Below are 25,195 nucleotides of genomic sequence, written 5' to 3'. Positions count from 1 at the left end.
GCCACTTTGTGGCTTGGAACATGGTTTCAGGAGACTAGGTTTCAGGCCACTACACGACACACCAGGGGAGACTTGGGGTTTGATAGAGCAAAGTTGCCTCAAACTAGGTCTCCTGGAACCAGGTTTCAAGCCGCTGTTCCTGAAAAAGTGGCTTTGTGTTCCCTCAGCTTAAGGTGTTGAAGCAACAATTGAATTGACTTTACCAGTCAGAAGGTGCTGGTGTATTCCTGACACTTCACAACAGTAGCAGATTTAAACTGGTACTCACGGTCGCCATAGCAGCGCAGGGGTCCCACTGTGAACCGGGCCTCTGAAGCGGTGCGATTTGTATCTCCCACCACCACCTGCGTCACTGGCAGGTGGTCTACATAGTTCAGCAGTCCTTTATCATAACTCCTAATTGTGCAGGAACACACACACAAGAACAGAATACCTTTGAAGCTAGTCTAAAACACAAACCACAAGCTTCGATAATGGCACTTCTTGATAGGCATACATACTGTATGACGAAACTAAAATGGAACTTTCTGGCCTAAATGCAAAGAGTTATGTTTGGCGCAAACCCAACACAGCGCATCACCCAAAGAACACCATCCCTACTGTGAAGCATGGTGGTGGCAGCATCATGTTATGGGGATGTTTCTTATCGGCAGGGACTGGGGCACTTGTCAGGATAGAAGGGAAAATGAATGGAGCAAAGTACAGAGAAGTCCTTGAGGAAAACCTGTTGCCCTCTACAAGAAAGCTGAAACTGGGACGGAAGTTCACCTTTCAGCATGACAACAACCCAAAGAATACATATATTCATTTATCTACACATCTTACACCAGAACTTCCAAATGAAAAAAAATATTCTAGAAATTTGTAGAAAAGTAATTAAAAATAAAAATTTAAATAGCTTGGTTGGATAAGTGTCCACCCCCCTTGTAATAGCAATCCTAAATTAGCTCAGGTGTAACCAATCACCTTCAAAATCACACGCTAAGGAACAAAAAGGTAATTTGTAAACACACTGGTACCGGATCTTATAATTAAGGAAGAGGCATAGCGTTGTTGTTTCTAGACCTAATGTACTGCCCTTGATTTACAGTAGCTTCTATATATGCTTCAAGTTCTCCTCTGCTTGTGGGTTTCATCTTATTGTTGGTGTCTGTAGCTGCATGCCAAACTCTGCCTAGCCATGTTTTAACATAATCTTCTCATACGGTTCATTGTTTGAAAATGTTTTAATTCTCAAATTTAAAAAGGTACCATATCTATATCTACCTACTGCCCCTGGTTCATCTAATGATCCATTTATATTGTACACACGCACATTGCAAAGGAGCCCATCGGGACCCTGTGTTATGCCATGCCTCGTATCACGACCTCAGCGTGTGGTTTACCATTGCCTGTAGTCGGCGTCACAGTTACAGTAGAACCTGGCGTCGGAGCAGGACTTGGCTATCCCACAGCCACATTTCTTTATTCCCGGGAATGACCCTCCCCAGTAAAAATGCCTCTCCTGGTTCCGACCTATCCAGAAACCAAAGGGATGACCATCTGAAAACAGAGAATACAATATATATATATATATATATATATATACAGTATATATATATATATATATATATATATATATATATATATATATATATATATATATATATATATATATATATATATATATTCATTTATCTACACATCTTACCCCAGAACTTCCAAGTGAAAAAAATATTCTAGAAATTTGTAGAAAAGTAATTAAAAATAAAAATTTAAATAGCTTGGTTGGATAAGTGTCCACCCCCCTTGTAATAGCAATCCTAAATTAGCTCAGGTGTAACCAATCACCTTCAAAATCACACACCAAGTTAAGTGGCCTCCACCTGTGTTAAATTGTAGTGATTCACATGATTTCAGGATAAATTCAGCAGTTCCTGTAGGTTCCCTCTGTTGGGTAGTGCATTTCAAAGCAAAGACTCAACCATGAGCACCAAGGCGCTTTCTAAAGAACACCGGGACAAAGTTGTTGAAAGGCACAGATCAGGGGATGGGTATAAAAAAATATCAAAGGCCTTGAATATCCCTTGGAGCACGGTCAAGACGATTATTAAGAAGTGGAAGGTGTATGGCACCACCGACCCTGCCTAGATCAGGCTGTCCCTCCAAACTGGATGACCGAGCAAGAAGGAGACTGATCAGAGAGGCTACCAAGAGGCCAATGGCAACTTTGCAAGAGATACAGGCTTTTATGACCAAGACTGGTCAAAGTGCGCATGTGACAACAATATCCCAAGCACTCCACAAATCTGGCCTGTATGGTAGGGTGGCAAGAAGGAAGCCATTACTCAAGAAAGCCCACCTTGAATCCTGTTTGAAGTATGCAAAAAACACTCAGGAGATTCTGTAGCCATGTGGCAAAAAGTTTTGCGGTCTGACGAAACTAAAATGGAACTTTTTGGCCTAAATGCAAAGCGTTATGTTTGGCGCTAACCCAACAAAGCGCATCACCCAAAGAACACCATCCCTACTGTGAAGCATGGTGGTGGCAGCATCATGTTATGGGGAAGTTTCTCATCGGCAGGGACTGGGGCACTTGTCAGGATAGAAGGGAAAATGAATGGAGCAAAGTACAGAGAAGTCCTTGAGGAAAACCTGCTGCCCTCTACAAGAAACTGATCTTTCAGTTTTGTATTTTTAATATATAATTTTTTTCTCAATAAAAACTTTTTTCCCCTTAACAGTGTGGAGTATGGTGTGTAGATAAGTGGAAAAAAAGTCATTTAAATGCATGAAACTCTGAGGCACTGACACAACAAAATGTGAAAAAGTTCAAGGGGGTGTAGACTTTCCATAGGCACTGTATATATATATATATATATATATATATATATATATATATATATATATATATATATTTGCAGCCGCTATATTTAGATCAACAAAAAAAATGGTTGAGTAATGTATTAATTTACCGGTAATTCAAAAATACATTTTAGTATTTAAAGTAAATAGCCTCAAATATTTAGGTTTAGCTAAATCTGGGGCGTTCATACAATACTATACAACAGTATAAAATAATTTCCAAAACTATACTGTTCTATACTATGCTATACTATGCAATGCTATGATATACTATGCTATGCCATGCTGTAGAAAAGGTGCAGCGAACACAGTTGAAAGAGCAACTCTACGGCCATGTTGTACATACCGGGAGTGTTCAGGAGCCTGGATTTGTAGCAGTCGTACTGTATCCTTTGTTCACAGTACTCTGATCCGTTAGCCAGTGCAGACACCTCACCCCAGGAGGCATTGTAATACTGAACGTCCCCCATGAAGGGTCTCTCCATGCTGGTGCCCGTCACCTTGGTTCCATACTCACGGTTATGCCTCACAACTGACCAAGCCTTATACTCTGAAAAAGGCAGATGGCCAGTTCAGTTATAGCGAGATGAAATGCTGTAAGTGAATAACGCAACTGCATGCCCCACACTTCCAGACTACCGATCTGTTGCTCCACAAGTAAGGCAGCACATCAGTAAAAACAATCTCCTGATAACATCACAGCAGCTAGTTTCCTACCAGTTCTGAAGATTTGTAATTATTTGTGTATGATCGTGAGCTTCCGATTTGACATTTTGAACAAAATGAAAGTTTGATAATAATCTAAATGTAAGACTTCTCAATATCTAATGTACCAGTACTGGTACATACATTTTTGGGCCGCATCTGTGCTTAAATACGTGTTCATATCTTAGAAAAGGTTGTGGTCCACTAGTGTAGAGTATTCAGATTCTATGACTAACTTCCATTGCCTTCGTCTTACTTGTGTGGTTGTCCCCAACTATTTCAGAATGACAATGACTCATTAGGGGGTGCGTAGCTGACCAAGCTGAAATGGGATTTTTAATTAAAGAAACAAAAAACAAGGATATGTAAGAAGTTCAATGTGCACCAGCTATAGTGTACAGGATCCAAATTACAGGATTATGTGATCATTACAAGTTAAAGACAACAGCAATAGACCAGCACAGTGTGTGTCTACAAAACCACAGTACCTTGCATGTTACAATAGGTTACAAAGGGTTTAAGTGGGCCACTGCCGTCTGGGTCAATGGTGTAGTTCCCTGAGTAGTATTTGCCACTGAGTCGGTATGCTTCACAGGATTCTTTATAGACAGCTTTGAAAAAACACATAAATTAGCAAGATTATAAAATATGAACACATTTAGGTACTGTAAGAAAAAAAGTCAAGACAAGTTGTTGCCAAGTCACAGCTAATAACAGATAACGAAGTAGGTCAAACAGCATTCTTGTCAGCGTAACAGGGCGAGTGTCTTAACCACAATGCAAAAGAGATTGGCTCGTCTGCATCCGTGGTTTTAGAGCTTTTACCCTCATCTCATCTCATCTCATCTCATCTCATCTCATCTCATCTCACTGAATGACAAGACCAGGCATATCCAACCCTGGTCCTAGACAGCCCCAGTCCTGCAGGTTTTATAGGCGTCTTAACGTCATCAATGGCTAAAGATCTGGAACACATGTTAATCTGAATCAATAATTGGTTAAATTAAGTAACTGAGAGCTCGGCTGAAACGAAAACCAGCAGACCCTGTAGCTCTCCAGGACCAGGGTTGGAGACTCCTGATCTAGAGCAGGGTTTCCCAATCCTGGTCCTGGGGACCCACTGTGTCTGTTGGTTTTCAATTCCAACTGAGCTCTCAGTTACTCAACCAGACCCTTAACTGAACTGAAAATGTGCTTAATTATACCTTAAACAATTGCAGTTCTAGTTACTTATCAAATATTATGGCTAACTTGAAATCTGCAACTCATTTCATTAAAGGGTTTAATTAAGCAATTGAAAACCTGCAGACACAGTGGGTCCCCAGGACCAGTATTGCGAAACCCTGGTCTAGACCGTCCCACTGAGCTACACCTTAGACCAGGGGTGGCCAACATTGTCTCTTCCACTCCTGGTCTTTGTTCCAACCCTGTTCAAAATGGTTTAATTGAGCCAATTAAGCATCCATCCAGACCCCGAAGTTGTTAATTACCCAATTTTACCTGTTAAACCTGGAGTGGAATGGCCCTACAGGACTGTGATTGGACACCCCTGGCTTAGAGAGACCAGTGGAAACATGCCTTCTGTAAAACTGGAGTAGCAGGTACCCCACTGGGAAAGAAATGTGGGGGTAACACAGGGAATATAGTGTACAATACATCAGACACACATTCTGAAACTCACATTTATGGCACACTTCTCCTTTGTATCCAGTGTTGTCACAGTTGCATATAAAATCGTCCCAGGATTGGATACACTTCCCCTCGTGCTCGCACAGGTTCGGGGTGCACCTGGACAACAAGGGGTTAAACAGGATTCACCACGCTTTGTTACTTTGTGAGCAACTAACGCAGGTGTGATTTAATTACACATTACAGTGTACTGTAGAAAGGACAGGCTCCAACTGTTGTAATGGGAGTCTTTTTGTAATCCCTGTAATGCAGTACAGTGATCATTGGCTGGGTTTACATGCACATGAAAATCGACTCTACAGTCTTGACTCTGTGACGTTGTCACACAAAACAGCAAAAGAACGTCCTTTTGGCAGCGCAACTTTAAGGGCAGAGTCAATCGCTTTCTCACGATAAAAATAGCTGTAAAAACCCTTGTAAACTGGAGCAGGAATCATGCTTGTGGCTCACGAGGTTTCAGCAGTCAAGATCCAGTTTTTCTGACTTAGTATCACGTAATCTCCAGCAGAAAGGCCGTAGAAAACAGACACACACACACACACACACACACACACACACACACACACACACACTCTACATTTATGGACGACTTCAACATTAGAACCGCCGCAGTTATACTCATACCTACAACCACCGGTACATTTTAAACACCATCAATATTAAAATGAAAGACAAACTATCGGATACAACTCAAAAGTTTTATTCAAGCACATCATATCTAACATCTGCACAGTGGAAACGCCGTATTTAAATGAACAATCAAACATAAAAAGGTTTATTTAACTTACCACATATAAAGCACTACTTAAAAGAATGAAAACTATAATAAAATAAACATTTTACAAAATTGTAAAAGCAAAAGTAGTTTTTAATCTAAAACGAAAGTAACATATCTTGCGTGTGTGTCACTTGCAGCTCAGAATCCAGGTTGAGCTGCTGCAGCCTGGCTGCAACTTTGCAGTTTTGTGATTGAAATGTTTCTGCTGAAGCGCTGTGGCTAGCTTCAAGATGAAATCTCTCCTGTCTCGTACAAAACGAAGGAATTGATGGCTGCCAGGTCCAGAAGAGATAACAGACTTGTATATATATATTAAAAAAACAGAATATTGTAGGTAATATTCAAAATAAAAACATGTATTGTAAAAGGCGGTTCTAGTGTTAATGAAATGTACCTTTTAGAATTCCACAAACACACACACACAAATATAAATTCTAAGTAGTAAAACTTGTAGAAATTATATTTTATATAACTGTGTGTGTGTGTGTGTTGGAAAGGTAACCAGAGAAACAAGTAAGTATTGTGTGGTGTAATTCAGAATGTGTGTGGCAACACGTGAATTAATGTATCTTGTTAAATGTTTTTTATCTTCATGGCAATGCATGCAAGCTCTCCTCACAACATTAAAAGTCGTTCTTATCCTAATTAGCATGCAGACAGGGACATTTAAATTTCCCCTCCCCTAAATCACTGTGACTGCAGTAATTTGCATTGTCACGGCCCGATTTGTCGTCCTAAATCATAACTACATGGAAACGCAATTCCTGAGAAGCACGGCCAAAACATCGTGAGGAAAACTGTCATGACTTGTAAACACCGTCATTGGTACCCTGTGTTAAAAGAGTAAATTCCAGTGGAAGCATCGATATTAACCCATTAAGCGCCATTGACCTCATTTGAGGACAGGCTTCTACCTGTTATTTAAATGTTCTCTTTAACTGTACTGTTATGATAGCTTACTCTAATTTTGTTAACCGCAAGAGTTGAGTCTAAATGCAAGTGTTAATTCTGCAAATATAGCCATTCGGCTGCTTTTATGATGCCTCGTTATAAAATAAGAAACTGAAGCCTAAAAATGATCAATCTATTGGTGTTTTCCTCCCCACGGTGATGATAAAGCTCCATGTTCTCTGTGTTGAGCTTCATAGCCGGCGTGAAATTTCACTGCTCTGATTACAGACACGTCTAACTTGACTGTCCTCAAAATAGGACGCTAGGAATATATATTGTAAATATGTCATTTTACACTTGTGAAAGATTGAAAACTTTTAGAATGGTAGCATATTGATTTAGAATGTATCCAGTTACATATACAACTTGTGTTGTATATATATTTGGTACTTAATGGGTTAACATTACTTTTCAATTCAATTCAACCATGTGAGCCAATAGATTTGCACCAAAGAAATCTGGACAGGAGAGACAAGATATCGGATAGATTCCATAGGAGTAAAGGGAGCTTTACCTGTCTGTTATTCCACAGGTGCCCAAGAGAAGCTGGGAATATCGGCCCAGCCGACGCTGCATAATGATGTCTATATCGACCGGTTCGCTGTCAATATAGATCTGCTGCATGCAGCCATGGAAGGCAATGAGGTCAGAGACACAGCCTGTGCCATTAGCTGGTTTAGGGCAACCTGAGAACGAGATGGAAGCAGTACTGAAAAAAACAGAGACTAAATGAACAGTCTATATTAATAATAAAACAGTAAACACTAGCACACTAAAAGAAACACAGATGGTTAAACTGAGAAGGGCATTTAAATTTTTTTTTCTATTTTGTAACATTAGTGGGTATGTATTCCTTTATAAAAGATGTTTTAAACAAATAAATAGAGCTTGTAATTCAGGGGGAGATGATAGGACTGCCAGTTTTAGTGTGCCATGTTCACTGAGACAGTTTGGGACAGCTTTATAACTCATACACCCCAGTGCATTCTGGTAAATGTAGTCCTGCTTCTCTTAAAGAAAAGAAAGGTACCTGAGACAGGTAAAATGTATCAGAATGCATTCCGATGTGAGTTGCAAATCCTTAACTGTCCCAATAAACAAGGAGCCCTGACATCGGTAGGTGGAGCCAGGCATCAGCCACACCCACTGGGGAAACAAACCCCTCCCCTTTTGGGGAAACAGGCCCCTCCCCTCTGTTAAAGGGACAGGATTCAGGCGTGTTGTGCCAGTCACCTCCGAAGAAGTATCTGTCTCCTGTGCGCAGAGTGAAGATGTTGTTGATCCTAAGCGGAGAGCCCTCCTCTTCGTCGATGACCACTGTGGCGAAATTATCCCTCGCCACCAGGTCCACTGAGTGCCAGAAGCCATCGTTCAGACGGTAGCCTTACAAAAACACAACACAAGTGATGTGCAAACTCACACGCCATTATCACTGTCATAGACAGATCATAGACAGTATTACAGGACCTTATAAAAAGCTCTCCTGAAAGATTTCTGATTTTTTTAAAAAGATGAAATGTTAATGACAGGCCAAAACTCCGTTAGAGGACGGGGTTACCCAATAACTGGAGGGCATGGGGCCCATATACCACGGGGCAATAGTATCAGTACAGACGATAGAAGTGGAAAATACACATCAATTGGAATAACAGCATAATGCTGTAGTTCAAAAGCTAATATGGTGAAATTTTTTATTCATTACAAGACTTGATAATGATGAAAATATGTTTTAAATGGCTGTAACTACCTTTAACATATGCATGAAATATTAAAAAATACCTGGAAATGTTTTGGACACATAACAAATATATTTTTCATTGAAACATTTTTCAATTGTTTTCCATCGCTTTACATGAGGTAAAAATGGCATCCTATTATGAGGTCATCATGCACACCATCACAGCAATCAACATAAAACACAATAAATAAAGAGTAAAAAAATAACACACACACAATCAATCATAAAACATAAAATACAGCAGCAGCTGTCGGTCAGCAATGAGTCAACACTACGGCTAGATATGAACAGTCTGAACTTTTGTTGAAACTCATTCCAGTCACTGGCTGCTGCAAACTGAAATGAGTGACGACTGCTAACCTGGGAACAACCGGTCTAATAAGATTACCTGCAGCAAACTCCAGAGGCTTCTTCCCAGGCTGTGCGATGGAAATGTTCACCTGCCCTTCGCTCAGTGCCATTTTCAGGGAGCCCAAGTTGTCTGCAAAGTTAGCATACATCAGCAGGCCAGTGGCATCCCAGGATCTGAACTTGAACTTCACTGACATCCTGTTCCGTCTGAAGGACCCCGGCACCTGCAGGTAATTATTGATCCCCGCAAAGGTCATTGGCTTCAGGAGCAGATCCTGGCAGGCATAGTAGATTTTTTTCTGCAACGAGAGAGATTGATCATGGTGTAGCGAAGCATTGTAATGGATGTTTCTATATTTCTTATGTAAAGACTTTTATATGGATGGAAGCATACGTTTCTGCAATTGTGCATCTAAGACTGGTAGCACATTGAATTGCGTACCAGCCTTTATGCAAAATGATTCTACTTTATACAAAGCTCAACGCAGTTTCAGCCAATCAGTGCCCATATAGCGATTCGTTTATAACACATGCAAATACATCCGCAGATGTGCCGTTGAACTGTTAAACATTCAATTACTGTGTTCCTGTGTTTAATAATCCTGGCCTCGTGTAAAGATGTCTATTAAATGCTAATATATGCACAGGGCAGCAGTGTGGAGTAGTGGTTAGGGCTCTGGACTCTTGACCGGAGAGTCGTGGGTTCAATCCCAGGTGGGGGACACTGCTGCTGTACTCTTGAGCAAGGTACTTTACTTAGATTGCTCCAGTAAAAACCCAACTGTATAAATGGGTAATCGTATGTAAAAATAATGTGATATCTTGTAACAATTGTAAGTCGCCCTGGTTAAGGGCATCTGCTAAGGAATAAATAAATAAATAATATAGTATTGTGTTTAGTAATGTATTTAAGATTATAATTAGTAAAAATGTCAGCGGCCCGGATGAGAGGACAATATTTTTCCAAACGGCTTTTCAAACAATCAGTGCGGAAGTTGCCATGGATTCGTACCCAAATGTAAACGCGAGGGAAGGACAGCTTTCCTTCTTTTGAAATCAGCACATTACTGAATGGATTTATTGACTACCTGCTGATAAATGCTTCTTGAGTATGAGTTTCTGCACACCCCTAATTAAAATGCTTTACCTTCCGGTGAGGGAAGCGTATCTGGGGCATCTTATTCTTGGCCAGGTCGATGATGTTGACCCCGTTGTAAAAGACGTTCTCCATGCATCCTCGGAAGTTGTGCTTGTTGGGCAAATGCGGTTTATTACCCTCTATCACTCCTCCGATGTACAGCTGGGGTGAAAAGAACACGATATCGTACTGTAGTGTTAGGATTCCATTTCCAAGCTGCTTGATCTTTCAGGATGCTACTGCAATGCAGTACATAGAAAAAATAACTAAAACTCACTTCCTTATCCAGGTTGAGGTACAGGAAATCTCCATTGCAGCGGATACTTGCTGTTTCACCGTCAAGGGTTAAATTAACATAGTTGCCATAGCGATGGATCGTGACATAATGCCAGTGTTGGTTATCCAGAAGATTACCCAGAGTGACCGAAGTGTGTCCGGTCATGTCATGAACACTGCTACTTCCTGGAAAAGAACATGCTTAATATTAGGTATATATATATATATATATATATATATATATATATATATATATATATATATATATATAAAACATATGTTCTTAACAGGGTTGAGTACAACTGCATTCAAATTCAAATGCAAACACACTTACAAATGCAAATGCGAATACAAATGCATGCATCAGAAATGCAAATGTTGTTTGATAGATTGTTCAAATGCATTGGTCAAAATATATATTGAAACTCCTCACCAATACTTGCAAAAGGAACACTCAAAGCACTGAACCTTTGCTTTATCAATTCAGACTACTCCCTGTTACAACAAGCTCCTTTCATCATGCTCCTCGTGTAATTCTTTATTAGTTATCGATCAAATGCATTCTATCAAATGCAAATACTCTGCAAACAGATTAAAATACAAATTATCGATCGCATTTAGATGCGAATGCAAGTGCAGATGGATTTGCACTTGAACCAAACCCTGATCCTTAAATCATAAATATTGATGTGGAATGTATTTAATAAATACAGTATTGCTTCAGATTTTCCTCTGGTAACCATCCACATAGTGGGTAAGGGGTTGAAAACTAGAATTCCCATAAAGTGGTACTTCAGCAGACCTACCTAGACTGATATGCATGACCAGCTTTGAGTCCACAAGCTCCAGAGTAAGGTAGTCTCCTTGGGGTCCCTCTCCATGCAGGAGCACCCCTTCTCGTTCCAGGGTTTTGAAGTTCAGGGCGATGACATCCTTCAGCGTTTTCATAGTGTTTCTTCCAAACCTGTAGGCGACCATATCGTCCCCATCGAAGGCCATGACATAGGAGTCTGGGAGGATGGGAGCAGACAGTTGAACAGGCAAACTAATGTCCCCTTTGATCATGCTTATCATGGATTTTACGATTTCTGTAAAATGTACCCACTGCCGTGTAATATGTATTCCCCTGTGAAAATTCCCAGTTCAGCAAGAATATTGTAAATATACATATTTTTATCACTTAAACATAAATACAGCAAACATTTTCCTTATTGACGCACTACCGGTTACACTGCATTTAGGAACCTAGCATTCGGTTTAGTTTCCTTCCGGCATAGAGCTGCATGATTTCTTGAAAATGTATTCAATGAGAAAGACACCAGCTGCATCAAAGCCATAAAAAACCGAAATACTCCACGATTTATCAAGTACAGCCTAATGAAAATAATCAATTTTGAATGCGACAACGCTATTTCTTTCAGCTTTAAGAAATATTATGTTTAATCGTGAAATATCTTGAAATACCTATTTTAGACAGTGAAATGCTGTGAAATAAGCCATTTTTACCATGAAGCATACAGCACTAATCATAAGATATCCCATTTTGACCATGCAGCCCCTTTCATACAGGTGTTTTGTCTGTACCAGTAATTACAGAAGCGTTGTGTTGTGACAAGTACTGTAACAATGACGTTATGTTGTTGTTAATAATAATTCTCCAGGGTTACAAGGTGTAAACATACCATAGAAGCAGCCGTACACTTCCAGTCGAAGCCCGATCTTTCCCATCGGGTTCCAGCCCACAGGTAGAATGCGTAAGTGCTTGGCGGTGATCGCATAATGCAGGTTGTGTTTCTTGACCTGATAATAATTCCAGTTTCCTGAAAAAGTCTTACAAAACACACACAACAAGGGATTCAAAGCATAATCTTCTGTCCCATCTTTTGGTAGTTATCGGATTGGGCCTATAAAATGGATATGCCAAGACGTGTTTTTGCCTTGTCCGATGCTCCTAAATTGTTTCTTGTAATCTGATTAACTTGTCTGAATTGGTGGTGCTCATTTTAATTTGGGTGTGTGTGTGTTTAATTATATGCCTTGAAAAAGAGATTTGAATCTCAGCAGGAATTTCCTGGTTAAATAAAGATTCAATACATTTAAATACAAAATCTTTTGTGCCACTACAATATAGTATTATCTTTGGAGGACTTTTGTGAAGTCCAATGGATTTGATCCGATAAGAATTTCAATTCCTTATCTTTGAGTTTGTCTAAAAACTGATAATGGTCTTGAATGCAAGTATTCTTTTAGATTCCCTAGAGCTGTAGAATGTAATTTAATAAAAAAAATTCAATAGAAGAACCTAAATAGTAGCATTTGAGAAAGACACCACAGCTCTTTTGCAGCTGTTTCTGTATTGTGGACCTAAACTGTTGGTCCTTGTTGTAGACAGAATTATATCCGTTATTTATAACACATTTAGAGAAGCATTATCAATTGTGCTTAACAGGTGGGACCTTCGATATTAGTGGAATTACAGTGAATGCTGGTTATCTGAATCAACTGATATCAGGTGCAAATACACAATGGGACATTTTGATGCTTTGCAAAGCTGTACTGTATTCCTATTGCTATTCAATACCCTCCTCAGTACTGAAACTCACCGAATTGCCTCCCCTTTGAATGAATGGTGTCCAGGTGTCGGGTCGGTCTCCGTACAGCAGTGTGTATTTAGTCACCCAGTCATAGCTGTTGAATGTCCCCTGGGTAGCTATCGCAGTGATTCTGTATTTGTGGAACAGATTGATCTGTAGCCATGGCTGCCGATCCCTTGGTGCTGGTGACCAGCCACTCCCACCTGCGGACAGATGCTAAGTCAGTGACCCTTTCATAATTACAGAGCCTAGCCTAGGATTGCACTTTTATTACGGCACAGCTATTCTCACAGCGGTTTATAAGCAATGCATTTCTGGCAGTGCTAATCTTACCGTGCAGTCTTGCAAGATTAGCCGAATATAAGAAGTTGTATCTGGACGATGCCTCGAAAGAGGATGCATACAGTGGAGACACTAGCTGATCCTTGCAGGGTCCTGAAAGACAGAGAAATGAATTATTTTACATTAGAAAATGATTCAGTACTATCAGCCAATCAGCTTCCAGCTCTAGTGGGCTTCACACTGCATCAACTGTGAATCAAACTGAAAATCAGTCCAGGCAATGCCAGCTTTTTCATTTTGATGTAACGAAATACTAAACAAAAGACACAATTGGTTCAAATTTATTTTATTATCCACCAAAACCATCTATAATTTGCACAGACGAAAGCAACTGCTGAATCAGCCAATCACAGCCTGTCAGCTTGACTGGAGTGCAGCATCTTTCGACAACAACAAACCGAGACTTAATGTGTAAATCTTTTGCACGATATAAACCTACCCCTAACCCTAACCCTTTTCTTGTACAATTGTGTACTTACACATATGGTGCAAAATGATTTACACATTAAGTACATTGTAACTACTATGTAAATACACAGTAATTAGAGACAATGTAAAGTGTTACCAAGAGTATCTTAAAAACTCTGTGGGGATGTAGAAGTAGTGGGGTTCCGAAAAATATAGCGTTATACGTCCCCACGTGTTGCTACAACTGTCTAAATAAAGGATCTGTAATTGTTCTTTTCATTGTTAACATCCTGACATCTTTTTACATTTATTACTTTAAAGGCTGTTTCAAAGCTCTTTTCAAAATGGCCGCTGTAGTGCACTGGGGTTTCAGATCAGTCCTCTAGTCCAGTGGTTCTCAAACCCGATCCTGGGGACCCCCTGTGGCTGCTGGTTTTCATTCCAACTGAGCTCTCAATCACTTGTCAAAACACTTAATTGAACTGATAATTTGCTTAATTAGACCTTTTTACTTGTTTTCAGCTCTTAAACAGTTGCAGAGTTCAAGTTACTTATAAAATGAAGTTGGTAATTAATTTAATTAAAGTCTAAATTATACATTGTGACGTTCAAGACTGAGATAACGAAATCACTCAACCAAGGACTGACTTGGCTAGCTGGTGTAAAACCTTCTTGCTAATCTCTGAAAGGATTGGTTCCAAGTTCCCCCCCCCACTAAATATGTACAGTAGCTAGCTAGTGTATATTACTTTTAAACAGTAATCTATTAAGCAAAGGGGTGGTTCTGTCACTATTTCTATGTATTCATTTCTATTTTTTTTTTAATTTAGAGTGACCAGTTATTATTTGTATTTATTTTCCCCCAATTTGGAATGTTCAGTTATGTTTTTTTTGTCTCCTCACCGCAGCGGGTCCCCACACAGCACAAGCATTCTGAGAGCGTGTGAGCGTCCTCTGATCTCACAAGCCTAAAGCCAGAATCGCTTTTACACCGAGCAATCCAGAGCAGAGGTGGGCGGGCTGACGATCCCAGAAAATACAGATCAGTGAAATTTGTATTGTATTATTATTATTATTATTATTATTATTATTATTATTATTATTATTATTATTATTATTATTATCCAAAAAAACTGTTGTCCTATTTCTGGATTAATATTGTTGTCCCTTTATAGTTTTATATTTATTCACACTGAATTATACAGTAAGATTCTAGCATTTGCTGTTAAATTGTTTGAACCCTAAATCACAATGGAGTCAGTTTATTACTCACCTTAATGCATTTCAATTTATACTGTATATTTTCTTATCAGTTTCCTTTAGAAGGGTATCCTTTACTGATGTTTTTCATTGCTGTTTAAAAAAAGTGTTCTCTTTTATTATTAACTTAAAATGGTCTAAGTATATTAAAGTATATTAAAATGGTGACGCAGTGAATGAGTTATGGTATGCTAAGAGAGTCATGACAAAGGAATGCGATTAACAGAATCCAAAGAAATGAATGCGTTAATTGCAGAAGTTAACTGCGATTAATTGACAGCCCTACCAGGGAGAAAAAAGGGTACAGCACACATTGAGACATTTGGACTTCCAGATAACCACGGTCTCCATTACCACAATATCTTCTCCACCTAAACGAAATACTATGCTTTTGAACCCATTACAGCAACAATGAATAACGTGTCATCAAAAGCAGCATGCTCAACAAAATCCATTTTGACATCTTGCTATTTTACCTATTTACGGATATGCAAATATTTAAAAAACAAACAAACTGATGCATGCTGGTACCATTGCTGTAGGTTGCATGGTCTGCTTGATGACTGGAGTACAAACTACAGCCCATGATGTGGTTAAGGTACCAGGAAGCAACAGAAGGTATTCATCTATAAGGCTTTCGTTTAAGTATCTGGATTTTCCAAATTGAAGTACAAAATACAAGCAAAAAGTCAAAATATCAGTAATAGTAGTGTTGTGTTAATAAGGGAATGAGTTAGCACTCTTAAATGGTAGGCAAGTTTCATGTGCCAAGGCACCAAACCTGCTTTAAATAGTTTTATGGCACCTAGTCAAAGCAAGAACGTTTTTTCTCCGTTCAAAAAAAAAAAAAAAAGTGACTTATTAGGTACCTGCACTGGCTTAATCTAGAAATGAATATGTCTTGACTTCTGAGTAAATTGTGACTCATTAGGAGAAGTTGTGTGAGCTTTTGATAGCCTTAGCTTTGATTTATTCGGTACCAACATTTCAACAGAACGGAAGGCTGCAGAAAAGAAAAGCCATCGTATTTTATTTGTAGATCATGTCTGTCTTCAGGTTTCTTAACTGCTTTGCTTAAGTTTCATTACTTAATCTCCGGATGTGAATGTAATTGATTTACATGGGATTAATGCATCTTTGCAGCATGAGAAAGTCTCTTCTGAAACCACCATCATAATCTGTTGCATTCCCCTGGAATAATCACAATGGTGAAATCATGGTAAACCATAGGCCTGTGCCATCTTCTGTGTGTCTTACTTATTGTATTGGTCAGTTTAATACACTTTCATATACAAATAAATTATTTCATGTATGAATAAGCAAAAAAAAAAAAAAAAAAACAATTGCAGAGGAAAAAAAGTTTAAAGAAGATGATGATTTTTGAAGGAGTCAAAGTACACGTCTTTATTTGCTAAGTGAGTCAGGAATGCATGGGGCTTTACTTAATTTGAAGAAACGTCATTCTTTCACATTTGATTGATAAAGACTTTGTGTTTTAAACTTCCTATCTTACAATTAAGTTTGGTATAGTAAAGCATGCTATACTTTCTTCCCTGCATCTGCATATTTTGTCAATGTTGTTGTTAAATTTATTATTTTATCATTGTCGTGTTTGTAAGGGTTTCTAACTTCAAGTGAAATGTAAGTTAGCTAGCACATGTGCAAGCTATATACTTTATACTATGGTAACTTTATTGGTTTTGTCATTGTGTCAATTTAATTTAAATAGAGTGCTACTGATAAAATTATTAAGAGGCAAGACGGAAGTTTTGTCTCCAGGGTAAAGTTGACATCCTTTTTGTTATTATTAAAGCAAAGCGGCTTAGCAAAATTAGCAATTAATTAATGTAAAAGTATTTTAGACTGATTCGCTCACAGGACACAACAAAGAGCACATGGCAAGCCACCCTCAACATGATTAGCAACAGGACAGAGATAAACATTTATTAATAGCAGTGATTCTCAAAGCAAGGGTGGGGTTTCTTTCAAAAGTTTCAGCAACTGTTTTTGGGGCGCAACTCCACCCAAAATGATTCATTTCTTTTACCTGTTTTTCTTTTTGAAGGTCAACTTCAAGGACACAAGCAACAGCTCTGAATTCTTCTTCTTCTTCTTCTTCTTATTATTATTGTTATCCAAGGCGACTTGCAGAGACTAGACTGTGTGAACTATGCATTAGCTGCAGAGTCACTTACAAGAACGTCTCACCCGAAAGTCGGAGCACAAGGAGGTTAAGTGACTTGCTCAAGGTCACACAGTGAGTCAGTGAGTGAGCCGGGATTTATTAGATGCTTTTGTTCCAGTGCGAAATGAAAAATACTGCAAATGTTTCAAGAAATTCCCTGAGTGAGAACAGTAATTTACTAGCTCCATACGGGCAAGTACAGTGAGCGATTTCTTATGATTTTACTGTAAAAACTGGCCCACAGATATAAGAACAGATATAAAACATTAGGAAAGGATGTTGCAGAGAATGCAAAACCAGATGATCCAGCTGATGTGTACTCCAAAATACCTTTTGAATGTTTTAAACGTTTGTATGGTGTTTGTAAGTGTTCAGAATACCACTGAATTCTCGTGCCCAAATATATAAATTTTCCATTTCGCTTTCCTTAACCCAGAAAGTCACCTTTCAACAATAAAATACCTTTTTAGATCCTCCTGCATCTCCTCACAGAACATGGGTTTTGAAGGGGATTGCACTCAGATGTTTTTGGGCCAGAGCCAGCTGAACACTCAAGTAAGTTTGAAGGGCCAGCTTATCTCTCTCTGTGTCCCGGATTTTGTTGTTTGTTATTATTATTATTATTATTTATTTCTTAGCAGACGCCCTTATCCAGGGCGACTTACAATTGTTACAAGATATCACATTATACATTATACAGATATCACATTATTTTTACATACAATTACCCATTAATACAGTTGGGTTTTTACTGGAGCAATCTAGGTAAAGTACCTTGCTCAAGGGTACAACAGCAGTGTCCCCCACTGGGGATTGAACCCACGACCCTCCGGTCAAGAGTCCAGAGCCCTAACCACTACTCCACACTGTTGTTAATGTTTCCAGGCTCATTAGGGACTGTGGTTTCAGTCCTGCTTCTGTCCAATGTATATGCTGTTTATACAAATTAGGATCTGCCCTGGTTATTTAGTGTTGCAAATACAAAAGCAGAACATGCCAAAATACACTTCATTGTAAGCCTCCAATTCGTCCCACCTGGAGTGGTCTATTCCCAAAACTGATGATGCACATTGGTGTCCCATTACAATGGTAGCAATGTTCCAGTATGTATTTTCTACTGCAGTTCAACAGCAGCATTGAAATTCAGTCATAGTGAAGCTAAAATGCTATTACATGAATGCACTTTCACTGTAAACTGCTCATAAGTATTGGCCCATTCGGCATTAATGGCTCTTTTTAGATCAATAGTCACACAAATGAACCAACATACTCTGCTGATTGCCAAATATCTTCTAAACCATTAGCTTTCTTCCTGTTTCTTCCTGGCAGTACTTGGCAATGCCTGCTCTGGTACATCTACAATGTGTTCCACAGATGTTTAGAATGAATATTAAATGTAACCTATTGTTGTGGGATCTGGCTGTGGAAACTTTATTATGCAATAGCGGGGAAAAATGTGTACAATGGATGTTCATAACATAATTAACATAAAAAACCTAACTTCTTTATTCTTTATTGTGACATGTTAGCAGAAGACAATGTTTATCATTCGCCAGAACAGAAATCCATTGCTGAAATGCATGATTCGGTAGTTAGATGGTTTTGTGTTTTTGTATTGTTTAGAATGGATATGAGTGAGTTTGTGTGAGGAATGTGTGGAATGTGCCTGGGCTAATGAGGTGCGAATTGCCCAATTAGCCCAGGCACCTGTATAAAAGGGAGTGGTTGGGTATGTTAGTGGGTTAGTGTTTGTGAGAGTGAGAAGACCTGTGAGAGAGAGAGAGAGAGAGAGAGAGAGAGAGAGAGAGAGAGAGAGAGAGAGAGAGAGAGAGAGGTTCTTTTTGGATAGTTCGTGTTTAAAGCCTGTTTTTGTGTTTGTCTTTTTGGTTGGCCATCGTGCCTTTTGTTTTGTGTATTTTGTTTAATTAAAAGTCTTTTATTTTCCCTGCACATCCTGACTCTGAGTCTCCTTACCCCCGGTCAGCCTGTCACAGATGGCTACATACGTCTGCTAAGAAATTAAATAATAATAATAACATTGCATGTATACCTTTCTGAACACTTTTAACAAACTTCTTAGAAATTAGTAATGGAAAGGTAAATGATAGGAACGATTCAGCTCACAGCTTGTCACTGTACAGCACTGATCAATTAAACAGCTGACAACATGCTTGCTTTTTTGTTTTACTGAAGAACTGGTACACAGCAATGCTTACCATTAGAGAATAGTGACGCATTAAAATCCAAGCAAAAGGAAATAGCTCTGCTTTGCTGCATAAGGGACTAAGTCGGAGGCCTGGAGTGTGGATGTTTGACTCAATCATTTGCGAACAGAATTAATGAGTTACTTTGTCAGCAGTTCCCTCAATTAAGAAGACCAAATTGCATTGACAAAAAGGTGAAATAGTTCTGATGACAGGCCTTCACTACCCTTTCCCCTCTGGAGGGCTGGGTTTGAAACACAACATGTGCAATATATTTAGTGGTCTCTGATTGAGAGACTAGTGGGAATGAATTGCAGAGCTGTGAGGTGTCCCTTCACCATGCATGAGCGCTAAACACACCAAAATAATATCAAAAGGCCTATCTATTTTGAATAAACTCACAAAAATCCCATGCTTTTTTCTCCTGAACCATTCCACTGTTGGAGTCATTCTGCACACACACACACACACCCAAAGTGCTGCTCTCCAGCAGTAGTATACAGTATTATGAGTAATACAGCAGTATCAGTCAACAGCACTGTAAATGTATAGTGTACTACATCTAGCAGGTTAACAAGGAAATTTAGTAATAGTGCCGTATAGAATATACTTAATCCTGGTCACAGTCGCTGGAGATGAAGCACACGCTCTATTTTAATCTGGTCTTTTCCAGTATATCAGCCTTTAATTTTCCTAAATGCCTGTCTTGTACTGCACAGGGAATAAAAATGCATCACGTCCATTAATGCACTCATAATCCCATAATCCCTCTTATTGAAGAAACAATTCCTATTCTGATGGACTCGGATAATACAGATTTTCCATTTTCAATTTAGGGCACTAGATCAATATACAATTTAGAATGGCAATTTCAATAATAACATATTTCTGATGCAAAATAAATGTATTTATAAGGTAGCCTACATAACCATGATTCATAATGTTTACACCCAAACTCCACCAAAGATTGATTAAATAATGATTATATATAATCATTTAAACATATAGAAGTTCCATGTGTAATGTGCATGCATGCAGATTACACCTAAAGCATTTCAGTTTTAATCCACTGACATGCTCTAGATATTTGTCTACTGAGGCTGTAAATTGTGCAGAATTGTGTCTGGTTGCATAGTCTGTCTCTGTTATGTAAAGACTACCTAAGACAAGCTGAAAGCATCCAGCTGATTCCAAAACCAGACTTTCAGAGGTGAAAGAGAAGTGCATTAATCCAAGCCTACATGGGCAAAAGCATGCATTATTGCAGGACTCCATGGGCAATCCTTACTGAATAAAAGATGCTGATCTCTGTACATGGAGGAGGACATCTGGTAAATGAATGGACTGAGGGTTACTGACATTGATTGATTGATTGCTGGGCATTGAATCAGTCTGGTATATGATGTCCTTGACTTCACTCCTAGTCATTGCAAATGCTAAGGAGAGATCCAGGCCAAATAAAAACAAGCATGTAATATTTTAATCCCCTAATGGTCCAGGTTTTAGTTTCAATCATTTTTCTTTTCTTTTTTTTAAATTATATTTACTGCAGACTGGTGATGAACATAACCTTGAGATAAATTACTGTAGTTGCAGCATGATTGGATGTGTGTCTGCAAGAGCTGTCTTACAATATAGGCAGGAAAACAATGCATTAAAAAAAAAAAAACTTAAAACACTGAACTGCTGGGATGGGTCTTGATTTCAGAATTAGGAGGGAGAGCAAACCACGTCAAAAAACAAACAAAAAAAAAACACTGCTTCTATTCAGGAGTCCATTTCCATGACGTTATTACAATCTCGCGTAATAAATTACACAACACCGATATCAAATATTACAATACTACAACCCTTCCACACTATATGCTTAAAATAAATCATCAAAGCGCCGCAGCACACCCTAATTTCTAAAAAAAACGACTCCCCCTGTATGCAAAACTAGCTTTCAGCATTTAAACAAAAATCACTGTTACAGTTCAAATTAGGACAATATAGGTTGTCCTCTGGGATTTTAATCGGTACTTTAGCTAATTCTCTGTTCGGCCGGACGCCTCCCTTTTTTTAAACTGTGAGTTTTTTTAAAACATGTTCTCGAGCTCTGGTGGATACCGCACCGTTCGCAAGGATACTGCAGTGGGGTGGTCCCGAGTCATACGGGATACTGAAGTAGCAACACAGTAGTCTGACGAGAATTAACTTACTGGCGTCTTATAGATAGCAAAATGCTTTTAAAATAATATCGTGGCTTTAACTGACGATAACATTTTTTTTTAAGTAGACACGAAGTTACATAATTTAACCTGCATAAACTCGGATGAGGTAAATACAAGCACTGCAATGCAGAAAAGATTTTCTGACTGCCTGGCTTCGGCTGTCAGATTTCTGTACTGCCACTGTTGCCGTGTAGTGTGAAAATGACAATTAGAGGACATCTCATACCGTTTATTACTGCATTTTTCTTTTTTTTTTTTTTGCACTGTAGGTTGCTGCTGTAGCCAACACTGCAATGCAGACTTAATTTTGAACACAACCTTTCGTTCAGGACAGTGCCGTCTTTCAATGTATTCAACATTATCCCACAATAAAATGCTGTTTAATTAAATGAATAATTAAGAATAATTAAGAATAAAGAAAGAAAAAAACAACTTACGTGCCAAGCAATGCTGCGAAACAAGTACAATCACGAGGTTTATGCTCAATATTATGCAATGCATCCTTTATAATTTTGTAAACACAATTCCAGCTAGCGGTTCCTTTCTAGTGTCCAGCATACAGCATTCTTTCTCCAACTTTCGCACGCCCTGCAACAACTCTCTTTCCCAAAGATACTGGCAGTCCCGACTGGAGCGGTTGCGCGCAGATGCTACACACAGGCGCGCGTCCAACCCCCGGCCCTGCTAGCGGCCAGGTTATAATATTATCCTGAGGGATGCCTGAGTCGGGCTGGTTCTGTTTAAAATGAATATTAAATAAATAATAACCTGTGCCTGAATTCGGGTCCAATAAACCTTTTATGTTATATAAAAAAATAATAATACATAATATAAATAAGCAAATATTCTTATGAAGTGTTTTAGGTTCTACCCGAAGGGGTGCTCCCCTTAACGGTGCTGAAATGGACAACTCCGCTAAAGCGGTGAATTCGTCAAGGGCTAGAGTGGCATTCCAAGGACGAATGAACGTAACGTACCAGACCTCAAGAAAGTATGAAATCATTACGAAATTCCAACGCGTACAATAGTGTCTGTAAGCAAAAATCGTTTGCTTTTCGGTTTGAAAGTGCATGAGAGGGGTATCTCTGCAGTTCCTCCAGCCGTGCAGTCATGCGTGCGCAGGTTGTAATACTGTGCAAGGACGTTGGCCCTGGCTTTGGGGGAAAAATGAACACTGGGGACTATTAAGGGGTTTCTTCGATGGATGTTGAACACCTTGGCCTTCCTTTTAAAAAAATCTGGAAACAGGTCTTTTTGGAGGGTGGGGGGGCACATGTGTAACTCTTTCCAATGAGTGTTCAATAAAGTTTGTTTGTGTAGTTGCCTTTTCCCACTTTGAATTCAGTTGTTTTATTTCCTTATTTGTTCGTCTGCTAAATGTCTATTAAATAATGATGGTTTTTAATCAAATCAAGGCATGATATTAGTGTTTTTTTTGTTTTGTTTTTGCAAATAAATACATTTCAAGATCTGCTCCCGGGGAGCTCCTACACATTGATTTAAATAATGATGATATATTATCAGTGATATATTACCATATAACCTGACATTCCCATTGCAGTCGTGTACTAGAGTCATCTGCTTTTAAATAATAATCTTCATCAACACTGTTTCAAAATGTGCCTTGTATGAACAAGACAGGGTCTCCCCTAATAATGAATAAATCAATGAAAGACATGCATACGTCATACATGCACAGGTCATTCGAAGCAAACTGAGTCCTTCTCAAGAGGTGGTCTCAGTCTGTTTGGCAAAAGGTCTGACTTTGGTTTGTTTCAGTGCAATGTGTGTGCCACACATATGGTTTTTTCCATAAATCAGATGGGAAGTAAATAAGCAGAATTGACACCAGGAATCCTGTTTTTCAGTTGCCTGCAGATTCGTGGGCTGCAGTAAGGGTTAAGGAGGATACAATGCTTTCCAGGGTGGATAGTGGATAGTTCTGTGATGAAAAAGGGTTAGGATTAAGAAGTGGGCTTATGGAGCAGAGTTATAATGGCACAGCATCAGGATTTGCAGTATTTTCAATCTGATTGGATTCCTGGTCCTATTCTGAGTTTAAATCTCTATGTATATGCAGCTAAATCCAAGTTACAGCAATTTCTGTACATATCAGTTACATAAAAAGTACCCTTGACTGTCCTGTCAAACTCATTTAGGACAGACAAGAGGCCTGCTGATCAGTGAATACAACATGGATATGGAAATATTAAAGGAAAAGTAACATTTTTAAAATCAGAGGAACTTTTCATCTTTCAGTGTAACGCTCTTTAATTTTTAACACAAACACAGACAGTGTTGAGTGTGTAATCTGTATTAATGAAACATTTTTGTTTTCTGTGTTGTTTCCACTTCTTTTTTTAAATATATTGTTATCTTAGAATTGCCTCTGTTTGTGTGGCTCTCTTTTCCAAAACATAAAGAAATAGACACACTGGCAGTCATTACACTAAAGAGATTGCAATGAGGCAGATGCAAGCATATCTAGATGCCCAGTATGCAAACTTCATCCTAAAAACCTACTTCCCTGCAGTTGATTGCTGATTAACTTGCTCCCCTCTTTAATTAGGCATCTGGGGGAGGGGGAGGACAACATGTGACCTAAACAGCCATTGCACGTGTGATTGTACAACTGGAGGATCCAGGCTGAAGAGATACCTCTCTCATGCACTTTCAAAATAAAAAGCAAATACATCATTGAAGTATGAACAAACCACATGTGTATTACAGGATTTGGGTGTGACTATGTAAAAATGCTGCTTGTTTTTGTTGTTGTTGTTGGTTTTTTTTATGCATGCAAAGCCACACAAATGGGTTTCTTTCTTCATGCAAACAGGGCTGTGGTTTGTAAATCGTGGTCTGGTGCTCGTGCGATGTACTCCTCTGCCAGATTGCAGTTTTGTTTAAACCGCTGATCAAAACAAAAAATCACTTCAGCTTGTTCTGTCCTTTCAAAGCGCTGCAGTGACTGGAATCCCCACCCAATGTACAGTTACCAAACAGCAGAGAGAAACCACCAGCAGTTTCTGCAATAGTTCTTATAGAATCTAACACTGCAGAGGATCCTATTTTACAGTTTTTTAATGCTAACAATGGTAACACTTTACATTAAGTGTCTCTAATTACTGTGTATTTACATAGTAGTTACTTAGTAAATGCATGTGTACTTACACATAGTTACAGTGTTATTACACATAGTTACATAGTTAATGTGTAAATCATTTTGCACGATACATCCCTAACCCTTTTCCAATACAATTGCGTACTTACATATATTGTGCAAAAAAATGTACATGTTAAGTACATTGTAACGATGCATAATAACATTGTAACTATGTGTAAGTACACATGCATTTACTAAGTAACTACTATGTAAATACACAGTAATTAGAGATACTTAATGTAAAGTGTTACCTAAAAATTCTATATTTTCCCCCAAAAATGGGGCTACAAAACACTGATTTATATTTAGAAATTCATGGCTTTACTTTTGGTAGTACATTTATCTACTACACCCCC

At 38.7% G+C, this 25,195-nt stretch overlaps 1 protein-coding gene across 1 annotated transcript in view; it reads right to left on the bottom strand.

The window, feature by feature from the left end:
* cntnap1 (contactin associated protein 1) overlaps positions 1 to 22,590 on the bottom strand; it is a 34,133-nt gene extending 11,543 nt beyond the window's left edge. The window contains exons 1-15 of the mRNA XM_034055793.3: positions 22,114 to 22,590; positions 13,398 to 13,499; positions 13,074 to 13,267; positions 12,153 to 12,300; positions 11,277 to 11,480; positions 10,472 to 10,656; positions 10,204 to 10,356; positions 9,094 to 9,355; positions 8,201 to 8,350; positions 7,482 to 7,653; positions 5,231 to 5,337; positions 4,038 to 4,160; positions 3,191 to 3,394; positions 1,386 to 1,542; positions 269 to 396 (exon numbers count right to left, since the gene is read on the bottom strand). Coding sequence (XP_033911684.3) covers positions 269 to 396; positions 1,386 to 1,542; positions 3,191 to 3,394; positions 4,038 to 4,160; positions 5,231 to 5,337; positions 7,482 to 7,653; positions 8,201 to 8,350; positions 9,094 to 9,355; positions 10,204 to 10,356; positions 10,472 to 10,656; positions 11,277 to 11,480; positions 12,153 to 12,300; positions 13,074 to 13,267; positions 13,398 to 13,499; positions 22,114 to 22,177 — 2,353 coding nt within the window. The 5' untranslated portion in view covers positions 22,178 to 22,590. The remainder of the gene's footprint in view (positions 1 to 268; positions 397 to 1,385; positions 1,543 to 3,190; positions 3,395 to 4,037; positions 4,161 to 5,230; positions 5,338 to 7,481; positions 7,654 to 8,200; positions 8,351 to 9,093; positions 9,356 to 10,203; positions 10,357 to 10,471; positions 10,657 to 11,276; positions 11,481 to 12,152; positions 12,301 to 13,073; positions 13,268 to 13,397; positions 13,500 to 22,113) is intronic.
* Positions 22,591 to 25,195: the final 2,605 nt, after the last annotated feature.

This window comes from Acipenser ruthenus, chromosome 33 (assembly GCF_902713425.1).
Source record: "Acipenser ruthenus chromosome 33, fAciRut3.2 maternal haplotype, whole genome shotgun sequence".
Lineage (NCBI taxonomy): Eukaryota > Metazoa > Chordata > Actinopteri > Acipenseriformes > Acipenseridae > Acipenser > Acipenser ruthenus.
Note: the sequence above shows the minus strand (reverse complement) of the source record. Positions and strands in the feature narration are given on the sequence as shown.